Source organism: Euphorbia lathyris, chromosome 2 (assembly GCF_963576675.1).
Source record: "Euphorbia lathyris chromosome 2, ddEupLath1.1, whole genome shotgun sequence".
NCBI lineage: Eukaryota > Viridiplantae > Streptophyta > Magnoliopsida > Malpighiales > Euphorbiaceae > Euphorbia > Euphorbia lathyris.
The window spans coordinates 70140168-70158747 of NC_088911.1; the positions used below are offsets into that span (position 1 = coordinate 70140168).

General features: G+C 37.7%; 1 protein-coding gene across 4 annotated transcripts; it reads left to right on the forward strand.

The window, feature by feature from the left end:
- Positions 1 to 3216: 3216 nt before the first annotated feature.
- LOC136218556 (uncharacterized protein At4g26450) lies at positions 3217 to 8427 on the forward strand. Of its 4 annotated transcripts, none has more exons than XM_066005502.1 (5): positions 3217 to 3388; positions 5112 to 7018; positions 7238 to 7421; positions 7656 to 7710; positions 8231 to 8427. In XM_066005502.1, exons 2-5 carry the CDS (start codon positions 5136 to 5138, stop codon positions 8284 to 8286), a joined length of 2178 nt encoding a protein of 725 aa, XP_065861574.1. In that variant the 5' UTR covers positions 3217 to 3388; positions 5112 to 5135; the 3' UTR covers positions 8287 to 8427. The 4 variants fall into 4 exon arrangements, with proteins under 4 accessions (XP_065861574.1, XP_065861572.1, XP_065861571.1 ...); XM_066005500.1 differs by having other exon boundaries at positions 5115 to 7018; XM_066005499.1 differs by having other exon boundaries at positions 3218 to 3388; positions 5129 to 7018.
- The last annotated feature ends 10153 nt before the right edge of the window (positions 8428 to 18580 follow it).

The window sequence follows — 18580 nt, forward strand, 5'->3', positions numbered from 1 at the left end:
TACTTAAAGGGTAATGAATTTTATTTTAAAATGATATTTACTTGGGTGTTTTGGGAGTGATTAATTAGTAGATATTTTGTGGATAAATGGATATTATTTTGACATTTAAATTACATTAGGTATGTATATATATAGTTTTGGGCTATTTGGGCTATATTAGTTATTATTAGATAAAACTATTTAGGGGACAAATGATATTTTCTTATTTAGGGGTTTTATTTATTATTTTCACATATTTAAAGTAAAAATGTATTATATTTAGTATTTTTCATATATGTATTATATAGTATCTTTTCATTAACCTTTATTTCATGTTTCTTTTTGGCTAAAATGTATATATATATATATATATGCCTATATTATTTTCTTTATTTTTTTGGTCATTCATGGGTCCATATTTCAAATGGGCTTTATTTGGGAGTGAGTTTGGATTTAATATGTTTATTGTTGTAATTATGACAAGTAAAGAATCCATTGAGTGAAAAGGGGAAAATAAATCACAAAAAGAGTTTTAAATTTAATTATCTAAACTAAAGGTTTTTTAGAGATTCCTAATGTAGATAAATAGTGTCTTCTTGGCATTTTAAATCATTTCTTAAAACATCACGTTTTAAAACCTTAGTCCGTTCCAACGACGGATTAAGCGAACCTTGTAATTAAAATCGTTTTCATTATAAATAATAGGGTTTTGAATCGTTTTCTTAAATGATTTGTACAAAATAAATTGACTTGTATGCTTAACCACGTTTTCTTATTAAAGGTTTTTACTTTAATGTTTTCAAACACTTGAGTCGTTCCAACGGCGATTCAGGCGGACTTCATCAAACGGGGTTTTAAAACGTACCTAAATCGTTCCAACGGCGATTAAGGTGCGAACCATGTAAATGAACTCGTTTTGGGGGAAATGAGTTAGTATAGAATTAACACGCAACACGAAATATAAATCACGTTGTAAACAAATCAATTCTTCCTTCTTCCCCTCTCTTTTATATGTATATTGAACTGATGTAAATGGGTGATTCTTTACTAAAGTGGCTTTTTCAATAATATATGCTCAAAACGGTTTCCAAAATGAGAAAGAAAAGGTTTCAAATGAATTTTAAACTTAAAGAAGTATACGATTAGTCCGTTATCGCCTAACATGCTGAGTAGGAGGCCGGTGGTTCATAATCGGGCGATGTCGGGGTGCCTAGTAGCCTTTCTCCGGAAAGGAGCTAGCCTTCTCGGCTCGTACCTAAGTTTTCCGAACCCACACCGGTCTCCCGCAAGGGATCGGTGTTCATTTTCCCATTCGTGGGTGGCGACTCCTCCATATCTCCGAGCTCCGGTCCTGCCGAGCAGCTTGATTCCACGATTGGTTGCTTTCGGCGCCAATCACCGCTTACGTCGCCATGAGGTGTCCACCCCCCGGTCCGCCCGGGAGATTAGGCTACGGCACCTCGTCTAACAGCGGTCAAATGAAATATCGAATATAATACTATTAGTGTTCACATGTAACTTAAATTTGGTCCTTCACCAATACATATTTGGGAAAATTATAAAATTGGGTGAAATAGGAGACCTATTTACATATTTAGACCACTTACCAAACCTATTACATATCTAGACTATATTATTACGACTTTCCCGAAATACCCCAGACCTTTCATCTTCCCCTTCCTATCTACAGTTTCCCCTTCCCCTTCCCCAGACCTTTCATCTTCCTCCTTTCCTTTATATTGAACTCATTACCAATCATTTCTTTATCACTATGTTTGTCTCTTCTCCCTCTTTTTATCTCTTGATTCTTCATCTTCCTGTTTCTAGAAAATTAAGACATGGTTCTTCATCTTCCTATTTCTTTTCGTCTCTTGGTTTCTTTCTTCTTTTGCGAATCGAAGGCATGGTTATTCGACGTTATTCTGGGTATTTTTCTACGTTTATCATATGGTTATTGTCGATTTCAATGGTAAAAGGCGGAAATAATGTAAGTACATCTTTTTCCAGAAAATCTCTTCGCGAAATGAGTTTTGCGAAATCTGCGAGGAAAAAATAGGCTAAAAATGATGTTTTGATTTCACAGAAAACGATTATGCGAAGTCTGCAAAGAGAAAATCATCAAGTGTATCATGATTTTTTCTCTTCGCATACTTTCGCATAATCGTGTTTTACAAAGCAAATTCGTCATTTTCTTGTTAAATTTGTCTTCCTAAGCTTGCTAACACGACTTAATTTTTGTAAAGGTGGTTGAATACAAAACATCAAATTCAAGTACCCATTTAGCTTGAATACAAGAGCAACAATCACAGTGGGGGTGATTGGGATGGTGAACCTGCTGATTATTCTTGGATTTTTTCTTGAAAAGAAAAGAAAAATCATCATTATCATCTCAAAGGCCATTGATTCTGTATGACACCGCCGATTTTTGGGTTTCGTTTCTCATCCCAAAAGGAAGCTTATTCCACCGATTTTTCTTGCTTCTAGTTCCTTCTGCTTCTAGGATTTAGGGTTTAGGTTTTGAATTATTGTTGCAATCTTGTTGTAAATTTTGATAATGTTATGATTTTAATGTTAGAATTGTTGTTGCAATTTTGTTGTTATGATTTTAATGTTATATACTACTTCGCATATTTCGCAATTTGAGGCTGCGAAGATAATACTGCTTTATAACATGATTTTTACTTCGCATATTGCGAAATATGTGAAGTAAAAGTCATTATGTGAATTAGTATTACCTTCGCAGGCTTCGCATATTGCGAAATATACGAAGTAAATTTCATATCCTTAAGTATTCTTATCTTCGCAGACTTCATATATTGTGAAATTTGCGAAGTCAATTTCATGTTCTTAATCAATATTGTCTTCGCAGGCTTCACATATTGCGAAATATGGGAAATCAGATGGAAGAGAGAAATAAGAAATACTAAAAATTTCTAAATGTTATATATATGTGAAGGGTATTTTGGAAAAGTCACGAAAATATAATCTAGATAGTTAATGGATTGGATAAGTGGTAAATGGACCTTCTATTTCAGCAATAATTTTCCCTACATATTTTTGTATTGAAAAAAATAAATATTTAGGATGATTATAATTTATATAGGTAGAGAAGTGAAGTTGTGTTTTGAAGCGGTAGCAAGTTAAATTGATTATAGCGGAACAAAAGGAAACGACCGTTGGATCTAGACATCAATTTTGTATGGGCCAATAGATCATGTCTTGTACAAACTTCTATCTAACTCAACAAAAACAAAATCAATAAAGTTTCTTTTCTGATCGGTGGTTTCCTCTCCTCTGCTACAAAGTTTTTTTTTTCTATTCCTAATTTTCTCACCTTTCTCAGTTTCCACATCTTCCTCTCTTTCGCCACTCGCGATCACAATTTCTTATGCTGTTCAAGAGAGTCCAGGTTACTGTTTTCTTATTTGACAGCTTCCTTTTATTTTTATCATTTCTTATTCCTGATCTTTCTTCTTAATTTTTCAACTTCTTTATAGCTCGTGTCTGTTAGTTTTGTCTATGATAATTCCAACATAAGAAATTGAAATTGAGGCATGTGTGTCAAACCTGGGTATAGCATTTCCTGTTTTATCTGTTTGCTTTTTCTTTTCTTTGATAATTCTGTAGCAGACCTTTTTCTGTTTGTTTATCCTGTAAATTTTATTTTCTCAGTAGGTAAATTAAACTGGTTATTGGTTCCTGGAGAAGGAGATGTCTGATGAATTCTATGCTACGAATGAGTAGGTTGAAAGATAGGATCTATCTGAACTTGAACTTGAACTTGGATGTGGGGGTTTCATGCAGGTGGGGTTTAGACAGTAGATTCATGGTTGGAATTTGGGGGTTTGGTTTTTTCTATAGGTGGACTTTGAACTTTGAACTGGAAATTGGTTGCGGGCGTCTCCCATAATGTGTGTATATGATAATGTTTCTATCTTTGAAAATTCTCGCTAGTCTTTCTTGCTATGAAGCACCGACTCTTTGGGGGGGAGGGTCGCAGTGGCGGTGTCAGACTCGCCAGGGGACTCACTGGCGACACCGCTGGACTCACACCCGACACCGCAACAACGTGTCCCCCTGTGTCCAGTTTTTTCTAAAAAAAAAAAAACCAAGAGGTTATCCCTCTCGAGTAAGGAGCCAAGCAGAATTTACCCTCCATATCGCAGAATTTACCCTCTATATGCTTAAAAATGACACATTTACACTTATAAATATTCCTAAAGTTAGTCTCTAAAATAGTCTTGCTTAAACAAATATGGTTATTTTCAGGGAAATAATTGGACTGAAAAATAACACATTTACCCTCTAGGCTCTAGGAAATAATTGGACTGTAATTTGTGTACTTTTATCACTTTTAAATCTTATTTATGTTTTTTTATATATTTTTACATGTAGTATATAGATAATTGTCGTGTCCCGCCGCACCGTGTCTCGTATTTTTTAAGAATGCCGTTACCGGCACCCGCATCCGCACCAGTGTCCACAACCGAGTCGGTGCTTCGTAGCTTTCTTGTTGATTGTTGATTATCGTTTTTGGTTGAGTCAAAAAATATGTATGAGCATTTTCACATCCTAGTTCATTTTTGGTAACATTTATTCATTTTGGTCATATTTAACTTCCAATTATTTGTCATTATATCTTTTGCATTGAGTAAAAGAAGAGGAAAGAAATGAATAAATCTTCACGTGCAAAAAGAAAATCAGCCATCGGCATTTACAGACAGAAGAATGAGGTCGGGGGAGAGAGAAAGAAGAAATTGTCAAGAAAGAAAATAAAAAAGGGTTGAATATAGCTATCCATAAAGGCAAAAGCCTGGTATATATTTGTTATAGAACTAATTACTTTCTGATATTGCAATGGCTCTATTATTTATTTATTTTTTGTATATATACATAAAAAAAAAAAAACTTAAAGACACTGCCCATTGTGGAAGTTTAAGTGGTTCAAAGTTCTAAAATTGATAGTTTGTTTTCAAGTACGAGATTTTGAAGTTGGAAGCTGGCCATAAATCTGACTCTGGTCTACTTGATCTAGATATTTCTTTGTTGCTGGTTTTTTATTTTCAGGACTATAAAACTAGCTTCTTTTACTTTCTGTCCTTGGCTTCCAATTTGTTGATTGTTGCTAATAGTAGGTGTGAACAATCAGGAAGTGAATGATGCATGCTAGGCATCGAAGTCCTGGGAATGGGTACAGGTCCGGTTCAGTGGGGATGGGGTTGGGTGCCTCAAGGGTATCCCCAGATAGTTCAACCAGGGGCCATAGCTTCTTCAATTCTGAATATAGAAGCTTCAATAATCGGGGTTTTGGCCGTGGCCAGGGCCAACCCAAATCTTTTCAACATGCACCACAGGCTCTGCAACCCAAGGGAGAGATTTTGATGGAAGCTGGTAAACTTGCAGCTGAGTATTTAGTTTCCAAGGGATTGTTACCTCAGAGTACACTTCCTGGTAAATGGCAAAATGGTGGTTTGAAGAAGCAAGTTGGTGATTATCAGGATTTTAGGCTGCAAGAGGATGTTTTGCAGGATGGACGAACATCTGCCCATGCTCGCCTCGGAACTGGTGCTTCTGATGTGGGAGTGGGAAGAAGGTATTCTGATGCTTTTAATGCAAGGAATCATGGGAAGGGAAGGAGGCGAGGAGAGTACTATCACCGGAGTAATAGCTCAGAATGGGGCAGAGAATATGGGAGGAGTGGGTCTTGGTCAGATAGAAGTAGGGTATCTCCTGACAACGAGGAGGATGACACATTTTCTGGAAATTTTGAAGAGCAGCAAATTGGTGAAGATATTGGTAATAGAATGCAGAAGTCTGGCCTGAGTGGTTCTGCACCAGAAAGTGATGAAGCAGCTGATATGGAATCAGGTGTAGAGTACAACAATTCAGATGAAATGGGTTCCAAGGTAAGCACTTCTAGTTTTGAGAAAGATGGGAGTGATAGGCAACCTTCCAAGGCATCTGATGCTGCAACAGACTCTAATTTAGGAAATGAGGATGAAAATTGTAATAATGAAACCGATAAACAGATTGTTCCCAAGGACTCGACTATCCAGACTGTGGAGAGTCATCATCTCTCAGGAAAGCATGGATCTAATTTACTAACACTCTGCAAATTTGCCAAGGTCCCAACTAAAACTCGCTCAGCATTGACATACCGTGTACCCAAGGTCGACCAAGTTTTGAACACTGAAGAGGTAAAAACATCTGAAATTGGGCCTTCTAAAGTGTCTGAAGTATCAATTCAAAATAGCACTGTCGAATTTGGTGCAGCTAATACGCTACCAAATACTAATGATTCAAAATTTCATGATCCTGAAATATCTAAAGAGGTGCCCGTACAGTCTGCATATGAGATAGGAGAATTAGGGTCTACATATGGTGATGTTCAGGGTAAATGTACGAGGTCTCAATCCTTTCCTGATAGGTTTTATATGCATGCTAATGAACAAGAATTGAGCCAGACAGTGCCAAGTTTTGGAAGGTCCATTTCAGTTAAAGAGAGAGGTGAGAAACGAGTTGCAGAAGATAATGATATGAATGATACAACCAAGAGACCCAGAGAATGGCTTCCATCCTTGATTGGTACAACCAGTGACCATCTTCCTCTCTCTAATTTAAGTCAAAATCAAGAAAGTTCACGAGAAGCAATGGCTTCATCTGAGGAGCAGGTTATGGTGGCTGTTGTTCAAGACAGCTTGGTTAATAGTCATAGATTTTCGAAGCTTAGTGGTGATCCATGTGTTGAATATCCACAAGAGAAACAGCTTTATCCAAGTTCATTTAAGATCTGCGATCTCAATCTAATGGAGGCTTCTGATATGAATGATAATCACTGTAATGATCAAATTCTTATGTATCCTTCTATGACAGCAAGCAAAACTGAAGCAGCACAGATTGACATTGATTTGTCAATTAGTAATTCTAACCTATCTGGTGAATATACTAGATGTACAGGCAATGACAAGAATATCGAAGTCATTGATTTGGAGAATGATTCCACCGAAGAAGATAAGGTTTTTGACAATTCACAAAGAAAGTATGTTCATCATTATGTTTTCCTTTATTTTGTATTATCTGAACTTCTTGAAAAGAGAAATTGAATGACATCATGTGCATATCTTGCAACTGGTAGCTTAGGTTCATATCACCTTTCTCATATATCATGTGTAGTTTGTCTGTGTGCAAGGTGTAATTGCTAGTCTTTACAACCTTTGCATTTTTCTTCTGATCACTCTTAAGATTTTCAATTATCCAGGGAGGATGATTTTTCTGGCGCAGGAGGTTTCCCTAATCGTGCACAGAATGCTGGAGAGATTGTTGATGGTCAAGATAATTATGATGGTTTGATTTCAGAGTTCCTTACAACTTTTTCAAGTTGTTCTTCAGTAGCGGAGGACATCAATCCACTTCAGAATGAGATAGGTCTTCACAATGGAGAGGTACTAATAATAACATAGACATAATAACTCATCCACATATCACATTGATTTATCATTTATCTGATTTATATCCAAAAACTCGCACCCCACTTGAGCAGGATTTGAGTTTTTCTTAATTCTCTTCTTAAATGAAAATCCATTTGTTGAGATGTGGTGTTGAATTGATATCTCATTGTGCGTAGATGCAATTCCTTTAGATGGCTTATGAGTTGCTTTCATATTCTGTTATTTCAGGGGACTCTCGGCGATGATGATTCGATTTACATGTCTCTGGGAGAAATACCATTAAGTATGACAATTTAATTTCATGTTTATCTACGTTACAGACTGTGTTCAATGACTATTTAGTGATATGAATGCAGATTCGCATGAGTGATTGATTTTGTCAAATATGTTTCTATTTGGATCAATAAGTGACATAAAAAATAAAATGGAAATCATACAGATTAAGATTGAACATTTTCTTTCCTTTTGGTTATAGTTTCTAAGGTTGAAAAGAAGGATTTCATGTTGTTTATATTGAATTTATGCATTTCATGACAGATTTGGAGTTTTGCATAGAAAATGAAGAATGCAAAATGTAAGATGCTAAAACATTATAGTCCAATGCATTGATCAAGTGGTAGCCTGAACGATATATGTCTGGCCTGGCTATGTGATAAATGTAGCACCTTTTTGTAGGCACGATACAAATTTAGGCATTTCATTCATGAGTTAGCTAGGGTGTGTTTTTGTTTCATGAGTGAATTAGAATTAAATTGAATTGGTTGTTGTCTTCTCTTAATTCTATTACTATTTTTTCTGAATAGGCTTTATACCAGCTTGGGAGCAGCCAACGCCAAACGAGTATGGGAAACCTTTTTGATTGATCTGGCAATTCTTCAAATCTGCAAGGCAAATACTAGTCTGTATGCTTCATTCTAGGAATTGTAGGGCTTGCTTTGGTATTATATTCACATTGATTACAAGTGGCTGGCTAAGAAATCAAATTATTTTTATTTTGATCCTCCCTCCGAATTGGATATTTCTGTTCCAAATCTGCATTTGTTTTTCAAAGTTTTATGTAGGGGCGAAGATTAATCATCTTAACAAGTTGTGATCAAAGAAATCATTCAGGACTAGTTCACAAGGTGAAACTTCAACTCTATATTTATAGGTTTTCTTTTTTTTTTTTTGGTAGAAAAGGAAAAGAAAAACGAAAAACAACAAACTACCCAGGAATTAGCCTAGGGAAGCTAACCCCAATCCTATCTTCTAAGAGAAGATGAGAGATGAAACTAGGGGAAACAGGAAGGGTAGTAACGCCTAACGTCCCTTCATGGCCCGCCGCCGCCAAGCGATCAGCAACACGATTCTGCTCTCTAAAAATGTGTCTGAACTCTACGAACTCAAAGGAGGAGCAAAGCCTTATAATAGCTTTGATGAGGTTGCGACTGTTAAGACCCATAGAATGATTCTCAGAAATCATTTTGATTGCTTCCAAATTATCAGACTCCACAGAGAGCCTCTTAACACCCAGCCTTTTAGCAAGATTGATTCCAGTAAGAATAGCCCAGAGCTCCGCAGAAAAGGAAGAACCCAACCCTAAATTCTGGGAGAACCCAGAAAGCCAGACGCCCCCTACATCTCTAAGCACACCTCCAGCCGCAATCTTACCGTTACTGAGGCAGGAACCATCAGTATTCAGCTTCACAACCCCCTCTCTTGGCCTGCTCCATCCCACGAGATGGACATCACAACACTGAGAGGCTCTGGCAAAGGACTCTCCTTTGAAACTATCGATAATATAGAAAAGTTTTTTCGAGAAGAAATCAGCTAAGTTTGTCATAAAAACAGTTTTATCTCCAAAAATCTCCTCGTTTCTCCATTTCCAAACTTGGTGACAGATAATAGCAAAGAAAATGTCACCATGCTCCATGTATGGAAGCAACTTTCCTCTAACACCATCAGAGAACCAGTCGACCTCAGAATGTGCCATGAAGGAAGAGAAAATATGGTGTGGGAGAATTTTCCTCCAAACCTCTTTACTATTAGAGCAATCTCTAAGAGCATGGCACAAAGTCTCAACATGGCCTCTGCATCTACTGCAAGCTCCAGAATCAGCCAAGTGCCTTCTGTGCTTATCCGAATTAGTAAGAAGCCTGTCCTTAACGCCCAGCCACAGGAAACTCCTAATACGGAAAGGAACTTTAAGGGTCCAAATCGACTTCCACACATCCGAGGGAGGATCAGATCTAAAGAGAGAGAAAGCTTCAAAGGCCGATTTGCAAGAATAAACTCCATTGTTAGTCAGCGCCCAACAGTGCCTATCCAAGTCTTCCTCTTGATTACTCACCTTCACTCCCCGCATTCTAAGGAGAGTCTCAAGGCTAAAGAAAGTATCAAACTTTGACCAGATCCAGTCACCTTCCGAGTCAACCATATCGGCAATCCTCCAGTTGCGTATATCACTAGGCGGGGGGGAAGAACACACCTCAATTAACGGTTTATCCCCAATCCAGTTATCAAACCAGAAACTAATGGACTTACCATTCCCCACCTCCAGGCCAACTCCCAAGCAGAACTCATCAAACACAGCACTAAGTCCTTTCCAGAGGAAGGAACAATTAGCAACTCTCACTTTCGGGCCCCCGAAGATTTTGTCTTTCCGATACTTACCACAAAGGAGGCGAACCCAAAGAGAGGAGGGGTTTTGCCACATACGCCAAAGGAGTTTCATTAATAAAACTTTATTATTGTCCTTTGCTTTCCTAATACCCAGACCCCCAGAATCTTTAGGCTGGCAAACCTCACTCCAAGGCACAAGATGGATCTTCCTGCCCTCCGCAGCTTCCCCCCACAGGAACCTACGGTTAATCTTGTCAAGATCATTAAGCACAGGATCCGGAAGCTTACAAGCCTGCATGATGTGATTGGGAGCAGCACAATTAACAGATTGAATTAACGTGAGGCGGCCAGCGAGAGACAGAGTCTTGGCTTTCCAAGTGGCACACTTCGAATTAGCTTTATCCAAAGTCTCTTTGAAGGAGCCTTTAGACACACGCTCACTATGGAGGGGAACGCCCAGATACTTCCCAAGAGAATCAGTAAGAGGAATACCTGAGAGATCACTTAATCTCTTACAGACTCTCTGATTCATATTCTTAGAGCACATCATCCTAGATTTCTGGATATTAAGCTTCTGCCCAGAGGCCGAACAAAAACAATCCAGAATATCCATAATGACTCTCAACTGCTCCTCATTACCCTCAAGAAAGATAAGGACATCATCTGCAAAGAATAAGTGAGTCACCTGGGGACAGAAGCTGTTGATCGCCACAAGGTGGAAACTCCCATTATCAATCGCATCCTGAATCAGGTGAGAGAGCCTCTCCATAGCAATAACAAAAAGGAAAGGGCTCATAGGATCCCCTTGACGGATTCCTCTGCCCGGGGAAAATTCCTCCGACATATCCCCATTGACCATAACTTGAAACACAGGAGAAGAAATACATACCTTAATTAAACTTCTCCAGTTGTCCGGGATTCTAGCTCTCTCAAGGCTCTCCATCAAGAAATCCCAATTAATTCGATCATAGGCCTTCTCTAAATCCAGCTTCAGAGCCACAATGCCTTTCCTCCCCTTCCTAATCTTCATCGTGTGGACCATCTCTTGGGCGATCACCACATTATCCATCATTTGTCTACCAGGCACAAAGCTATCCTGATTCTGACAAATGATCGCAGGAAGAATGCCACGGATTCTATTAGCCACAATCTCTGACAAAGAACATTACAAAGACTGATAGGTCTCATATGCAAAAAGGAAGAAGGCTTATCAATCTTAGGAATCAGAACCAGGAGGGTTCTATTAACCAGCTCAATATCCTTCGAACCACTGAACACCCCCAAGACAAAATTATAGATGCCTTCCTTCACTACATCCCAATGCTTATGGTAAAAGCCCGCCGGAAGACCATCAATCCCAGGAGCTTTAGAAGCCCCAATGCTGAAGATAGCTTGGTCAATCTCTTTTCGGGAAATAGGTTGAAAGGCCTCCTGACTACAATCCTCACTGATTAAAGGAAATGTAGCAATAGAGTGAGCCCTCTCCAAAAGAACAGGTTCCTCTTTGAACAGCTCTCTGTAGAAATCCAGGGCTAAGTTCCGAATAACCTCATCTTCATAAACCCAATCACCATTAGAATCCTTAATGGCCTCAATTCTATTTCTCTGCCTTCTGATCAGGGTAGAGAGATGAAAGTATTTGGTATTACAATCCCCATCTCTAATCCAGGACTTCCGAGACTTCTGGAACCAAAGGAACTCCTCCTGCCTAAGCACAGCCTCCAGCTCCTTCTGAAGGGTTCTGAGGAGGCCCTCAAGGCTATGATCAAACCTCCCCTCCAACCTGCGTTGAATGCCCTCCATCCTCTTTAATAACTTGTTCTTCCTTCTGATAATATGCCCAAACACATTCCTATTCCACCCCTGCACCTTATTCCTGAACCCTTCAGCAGCTTGCAGTACATACGAATGAGGTCTCCAACTCTCATGAACGAACTCTTTAAACTTAGGATGGGACTCCCAAGCCAACTGATACCGGAACGGTCTCTTACCCCTAGGATGCTTACCTCTCAAAAGTCTAAACAAAATAGGACAATGATCCGAATGACGGAACGGGAGGTTCAACACAGAGCACTCGGGGAAGGAAGTTAGAGCTAAAACATTAGCGTAGACTTTGTCCAATCGAACAAAAGTATTATTACGCTTCCAAGTGAATTTATGACCAGAAGCCCCCAGATCGGAAAGCCCACATAAATCCATACTATTCTTGTGATGCAGACAGCGATTAACATAATGATTGGATCCCCCTCTCTGATCACTCATAAAAGCCTATTGTATGGATGTGCTTGGTCGGGGTCAGTAGCTAGAAAGCTCCGGTCGAGCTCAATTTCATCGAGCCTTTCAAGGCGATATCATTGAAGTCACCCGCCACAAACCAGGGCTCCGAAATGCTGACACTCATAGAATAGAGAACCTCCCAGAGCCGTTTTCGATTAGACAAGATAGGGTCAGCATACACAAGGGTAATAAAAAAGGAAGTATTGCCGGAAATACTCACTTTACAATGAATGAACTGCTTATCCATGCTAAGAATATCAAAATGAATCCGATCTGGCCTCCAAAAAAGCCAAATCCCCCCAGCCCGGCCAGTTGCCTCCGATCTAACACAGTGCCAGTTCTTAAACTTCTTAACCACCTCATCTGCTTTCTCACCACTAATCTTAGTTTCCAAAAGAGCAAAACAAGATGGATTAAACTGCTTAATAAGATCATTAATATGGATACGGGTAGCCTTGCTAGCCGCACCCCTAACATTCCAAAATAACAAATCCATAGAAAGGAGGACAACTGACCACACCCCTACCCTAAGCTAGGTATTTACTAGGGGCTCCTGAGAGCCTTACCGAGGTACCCCCGGGCCCCCTCTTATCTGGAAACGCCAAAGTGTTAAGGCCACTTTTTTGTTTTCCTTTAAGCTTTTTCATATTAGTTTTGTTAACTCCCATAGATTTCCCAATCCCAGGATCAATACCAGGAACAGGAATACTAACCTCATTTGAATTCTTCATCCTTCTAGCTGCAAGGGTCAGGGTCCCCCCCTGGGCTTCATCCTTAGAGACAAAAAGTGGGTTCACAGATTCAACCACCTTCTCGACTGGATCTACAGACTCTAACCCTGGAATACTCCCATCCATATGATTCTCATCTTGGTCTGACTCTTGAACTTCCTCAATCATCAGGGCCCCAAATCTGGACCCAGGCAAGGCTACTGAAGAAACCCCAGCCTCCTTTCTAGCTTTGAGGACAGGCTTCTCCTTGACATTTGGAATAACAGTAGCTTTAGGAGAAAGGGACTTAGAATTTGTGTTGATATCAGGAGGACGATTGTGAACCACTGCAGGTTGATTCCTACGTCTAGCGGGCCTCTTTGCCACCATCCAGGGACCAAAGTTCCCTTCATACCCCTGGTTCCCTCCAGTAATCCGCACACTACTCTCAACCCTTTCTATAACAACCCTCTCCCTTTTAGGGCAACCCTCCTGAGAATGACCATACATGCCACAATCATAACAGATGTTATGTAAACCTTCATACTCAATAAAGAACACTTTATCCTGAACACAGAACTTAGAAAGTAAAGGTTTAGCCAGATCAACATCTATACATACCCTAGCAAACTTACCCCTAATGGCCCCAATTGTAGTCTTGTCCACATGGTGGACCTTACCAACCAAACCTCCTATTTTACTCAGAAAGTTTTCACTGTAGTACTCAATGGGAAGGCCCGGGAATCTTACCCAAGTCAAGATCCTGTTAACCGAACAGTCGTGAGGATTAAAATTAGGAACCCAAGGCCTTAAGGCCAAAACATGATTGGAAATGATATATGGGCCTCCCTTGATAACCGAATTATAATCCTCAACCCTAGTAAATTTAATGACATAGTAGTCATTTTCCAGGTCAGTAATACTGACTTTACCTTTCCTTGCCCACTGCGCTTGTATTCTTTGGGCAAAATAGTTAAAACTAATTCGCTTACCCAGGACAGTAACAATCAAAGACACCTTCCACTTCTCTCTAAGCTCACGCTTCTCTGCAGCGGAAAGTCTAATGACCGGACAGAGAGGATCCTCCTGGCCATTATCTTCCTCATCAGAATCCGAGAACATATCATCAGAATCTCCCACCATTAAAACTTCCTCTAAAACCGGCTCTTCCTCAGCCACCCCCATGACCGTGTCCTTCCAAGAGTTTTTACCAATCTCGCTCATCTGAACCCTAGGTCTGGGGGAGACCGTCTTCCCATGAGCTACTCCTACAACACCCACCCTTCCCGAATTATTAGAAACATCCAGACCCGAGGCAGCCTGCCTCCCCGTCGTAGCCCCTGCCTGCCCCTCACAGCCCGGAGGAGAGGATCCCGCGCAAGGCACTGCGCCGACAGCCCCAGCCCACTGCCCGACCGAGGAGCCGGCAGCGCCTGGGCAGTGCCCGACACTATCGGCATATTTGTATTTTTTTTATTTGTAAATCAATAAAATCGTTATATAAAGTCAATTAAAACATGTATTATTATTATCTAAAAATATCTTTTAAAATGTGTAGACATTAAAAATTTCAACAACAATATCACTGAAACAACTTGATTAAATAAAATATAATGTTTTTAAAGTCCTAAATTATAGTATGAAACTAGAAAACACAAATAAATCAAAATATTTGAAAATAATAACACAATTTACTAATAACTATATAATAATGTTTAGAATTATAATAAAATAAAATAAAAAAGTTAATAATAAAAAAACACATTGTTCATCATTGCTTAGACGGATCGTCTATAGGGTAAAAAAAACGTTACGAGGGACTAATCTGAAAAAATTGAGGTGCATATCTTAATTACAAATGTAGATAATTTTATATCTGCATTTGTGAATTTTTAAATCACTTAAATACGTAAAATTACAAAGTTATTTTTATACTATATATATAACTTAACGGCCCTTTGCGCGGTTTTATATTTAGTAATTTTTGGTTTTAAATTTTTTGTAGTGAATGTGTGACACTATGAAGTATAGTATTGTTGTCTTCTTAAAGACATGCATCTGTTAAAAAACAATAAAATTCAATACTGAATAGTTATCATATATTGAATATGTGAAATTATAGTAAAATAATAATATTATTAGTATGATGTGTTGGATAATAAATAAGGTAATATATCTTTTTCTTTTTCTTTTTGAAATTTCATGTTTGTATAACTAAGTTGACATGTTAGGGGCAGGGTAAAATATTGTGAGCATCTACGTTCGTCTCTAATAGTAATAATAAATATATATGGAAAGAAATGCAAAGAGTATCAAAAGTTGATAAATAATCTAAACCGTCCATTTAAAATCAAGAACAAAATAAACTTTGATTTAATTTAAACAACAATAAGAGAATTAAAGAAGTTGAAACGGTAGAGTGGAAGATCAGATGTTCAATATAAAAACTCAGAGTATAGAGTCGTAGATATATAAATTTTTAGTGTGACATCTCAGCCTTATTGCTTCTAAAACTCTTTTTTCATTACGATGGTCTTAATTACATTCCTGTCTATTTTTTGAAAAATAATTAAATAGAGACTATCTCGAAAAATAGCTTAAAAATATCGTAAGATGTGATTTGAAGCCTATTTTTTCTTTCTAAACTACAGAGGTAAAATCAATTAGCCGTTTATGCTTCTCAAATCAATAATTGAATCCTGAACTTTGCAAAACCCGAGAATTAAACACAAACAAAACAAAGAAAGATAAGGGTAATCAGAGCAGAGTATAAGGTGAATATCACCATGTCTTTCACATGGTGGTATTACAATACAATGTCTGCAACTTGGGTGTGCTTTTGATCCTAAAGCTTTGACAATCCAAAATCTGATATCTTGGGCACAGTTTTGAATCAAACAAAATGTTACATGCTTTCTCATCTTTATGGACAATCAATATAAAATGCTACAAGAATAACATAGTATTTACTTCATTAAGTAAAAGAGGTCTTTATCAAGGCTCTTAATCACCTACTGGCATTTCGTTTACATTTGGTCTAAACTCTGCTCGGAGAATTCATTACCATTTATCTTCTTCTGTTTTGTTTAGGTTTAATCGTTAGGTTTTGCAAAGTTCAGGGATCCAATTGCTGATTTGAAAAGAACATATAGCTATTCAATTTTTTTTTTTTTTGAAGAAAAATAAGTTTCATTAAACAGAATCAACATACAAGGAATGTAAAATAAAATCTGGAGGGACAATACCTCACTCCACAAGTTCTGACAAGGAATGAGATACCTAGCTAAAGCGTGAGCCACCTCATTCGCAGAACGACCTATAAATCTAACAAAAATGCCATTGATACTAGAAATAAGACTTTTTATAATCGTCTATAGTTGAACTATAAGAAGAACGAAAGTATACTTGATGAATATGCTCTACCACTGATAGCGCATCTGACTCCACCTCCACACCGTCCAAACCCTTGAGTTTGATCCACCTAAGAGCCTCTTGAATACTAATAGTTTCACCTTCCCTAACCTAAAAGTTTCTAGCAATACAAGAATGAAAAATAATAAATTGTTTGTAAATTTGGACAAGATCCATTAAAACGCCAACTGCTCGTGGGTTGCCCAGTCCACGACAGTTCCAGGCTAACAGACTCATGATAATGGGTGGGTCTGTCCAACAGAGCCCTATCTGAAACCTGTTTTTTGGATCCACAATTAGACTATTATTTGTAACTGTCTCCATCCCCTCATTTAAAACATCTTATTTTCTTCTACGTTTTACTTCCATAACCACAATATCTTCTCCACACTCATGTTCTGACCTATGATTTATGTCTCCTTCATAATCAACTGTCATATTAATTATCCATTATTGTCGCCATTAGTCCCATGATTAATACCACTAAATATAGGAGTTTGTTCAACCGTTTTGGTCCTTTCCCTAGTAACTAACCCATGAATTACGCTTCCTTCCTAATTAACTGCCCTATTAATTGTTCCCTTAAAGTTTCCATTAGTCTCACGATTAATGCCACTAAATATGGAAATTTGTTCAACATTTTCCATAGTAACTGATTTATGATTTACTCATGCTTCATAATCAACTGCCATATTAATTATTCTACTAATGTCGCCATTAGTCCCATCATTAATGCAACTAAATATGAGAGTTTTCTTTTGGATCTTACCACCACGTTCCACCACCACTCTCTGATCACCGCCGTTGATGTCTGATCGAATCTCAATAACCAGCCATTTTGCACTTTTTGTTGGATTGCTTCCTTCCGGTCTGAACAAGCATATGAGAAACCATAGAGCTTTTCAACTTCTCCATCAATCAAATAATAAACTTTTGGATATGAGAAATTTGTGTGGTCTAAAACACCACACACAAAACAATTTTTTTTTATTTTCTCGTAGCGAAATTCTGCCCAGAACCCATCTCTAGTTGGTCGTCTTATTTTCCTCATAAATAGTTTTTGGACATCATAGAGGAATCTACCAACCAGACACCATCTTAGATCCACATGCTCAGAATTGAGATCTTTATTATCAATCAGAATACCTTTATTTCCTCTTCCTCCAGACTCAAATTGGTATACATAGTCCCGATACTATTTGACAATGTCATGAAACAAAGCAATACAAAACAAAACAAAACTTGTTATCGGAAATAAGAGAAAACAAAACTTGTTATAAAAAACAAGACAAAACAAAACTTGTTATTAGAAATAAGACAAAACTATATATGATCTAAAATTTCAATTCAATTTTTTTTAAGAAAACATAAACATGTAATTTGAGATAGTCATTATATATTATTGGTAGTTTAATTTGATTAATTAAAGAATATGGTTTTGGAAAAAAAGGAAAAACCAATAATACTTTATGAAAAATTAGAAAAGTTATGGGTTACAAGTCTTAAAGTCTCTTTATATTTTTTTAATTGTTAAATTCTGATTTTTTTTATATTGTTATTTAGTTTAGTTTAATAGGATTAAATTGGTTTATAGTTTTTTTAAAGGGAGAATTACTAAACTAGCACCTTTTAAGGGGTTAGTTTACATTCCTAGCTCATTTCAATAAAATTTCCAAAACTAACATATTTCAACAGATAACTTCCAAATTTGCCATCGTCTTCTTCCTAAACATAACTTTGTGTCTTTCCCCCCTCTTTCTCTTTCTCGCGCTCTCTCTCTTTCTCTCTAAAGAACAAAATAATCTACAGAACGACTACGAATACTACAACAATCAATCCAACTCACAGTTCATACAACAAGATTTTATACAATCATGTAAGTTTTTCATTGGTTTTTAGTTCCATTGAAAAGATTTAAAGCTTAGTCCATTCATCGTTAAGATCTAGCATTTTATTTCTCTACAACCCAATGCATATTGTTTCTCTTCCTTTTTCATGTTTTTTCTGGTCGTGCGAACCCCAAAAATAGTGGCATTGTTGTCTGAAAATGCATTTCGGTTAGAACATCAATTTCAGATTTTTCCCCGGCAGTGTCGATATCTGTCGATTTCTGATCAATATCGACAGATATGATGATATTGCATCGTATCGATA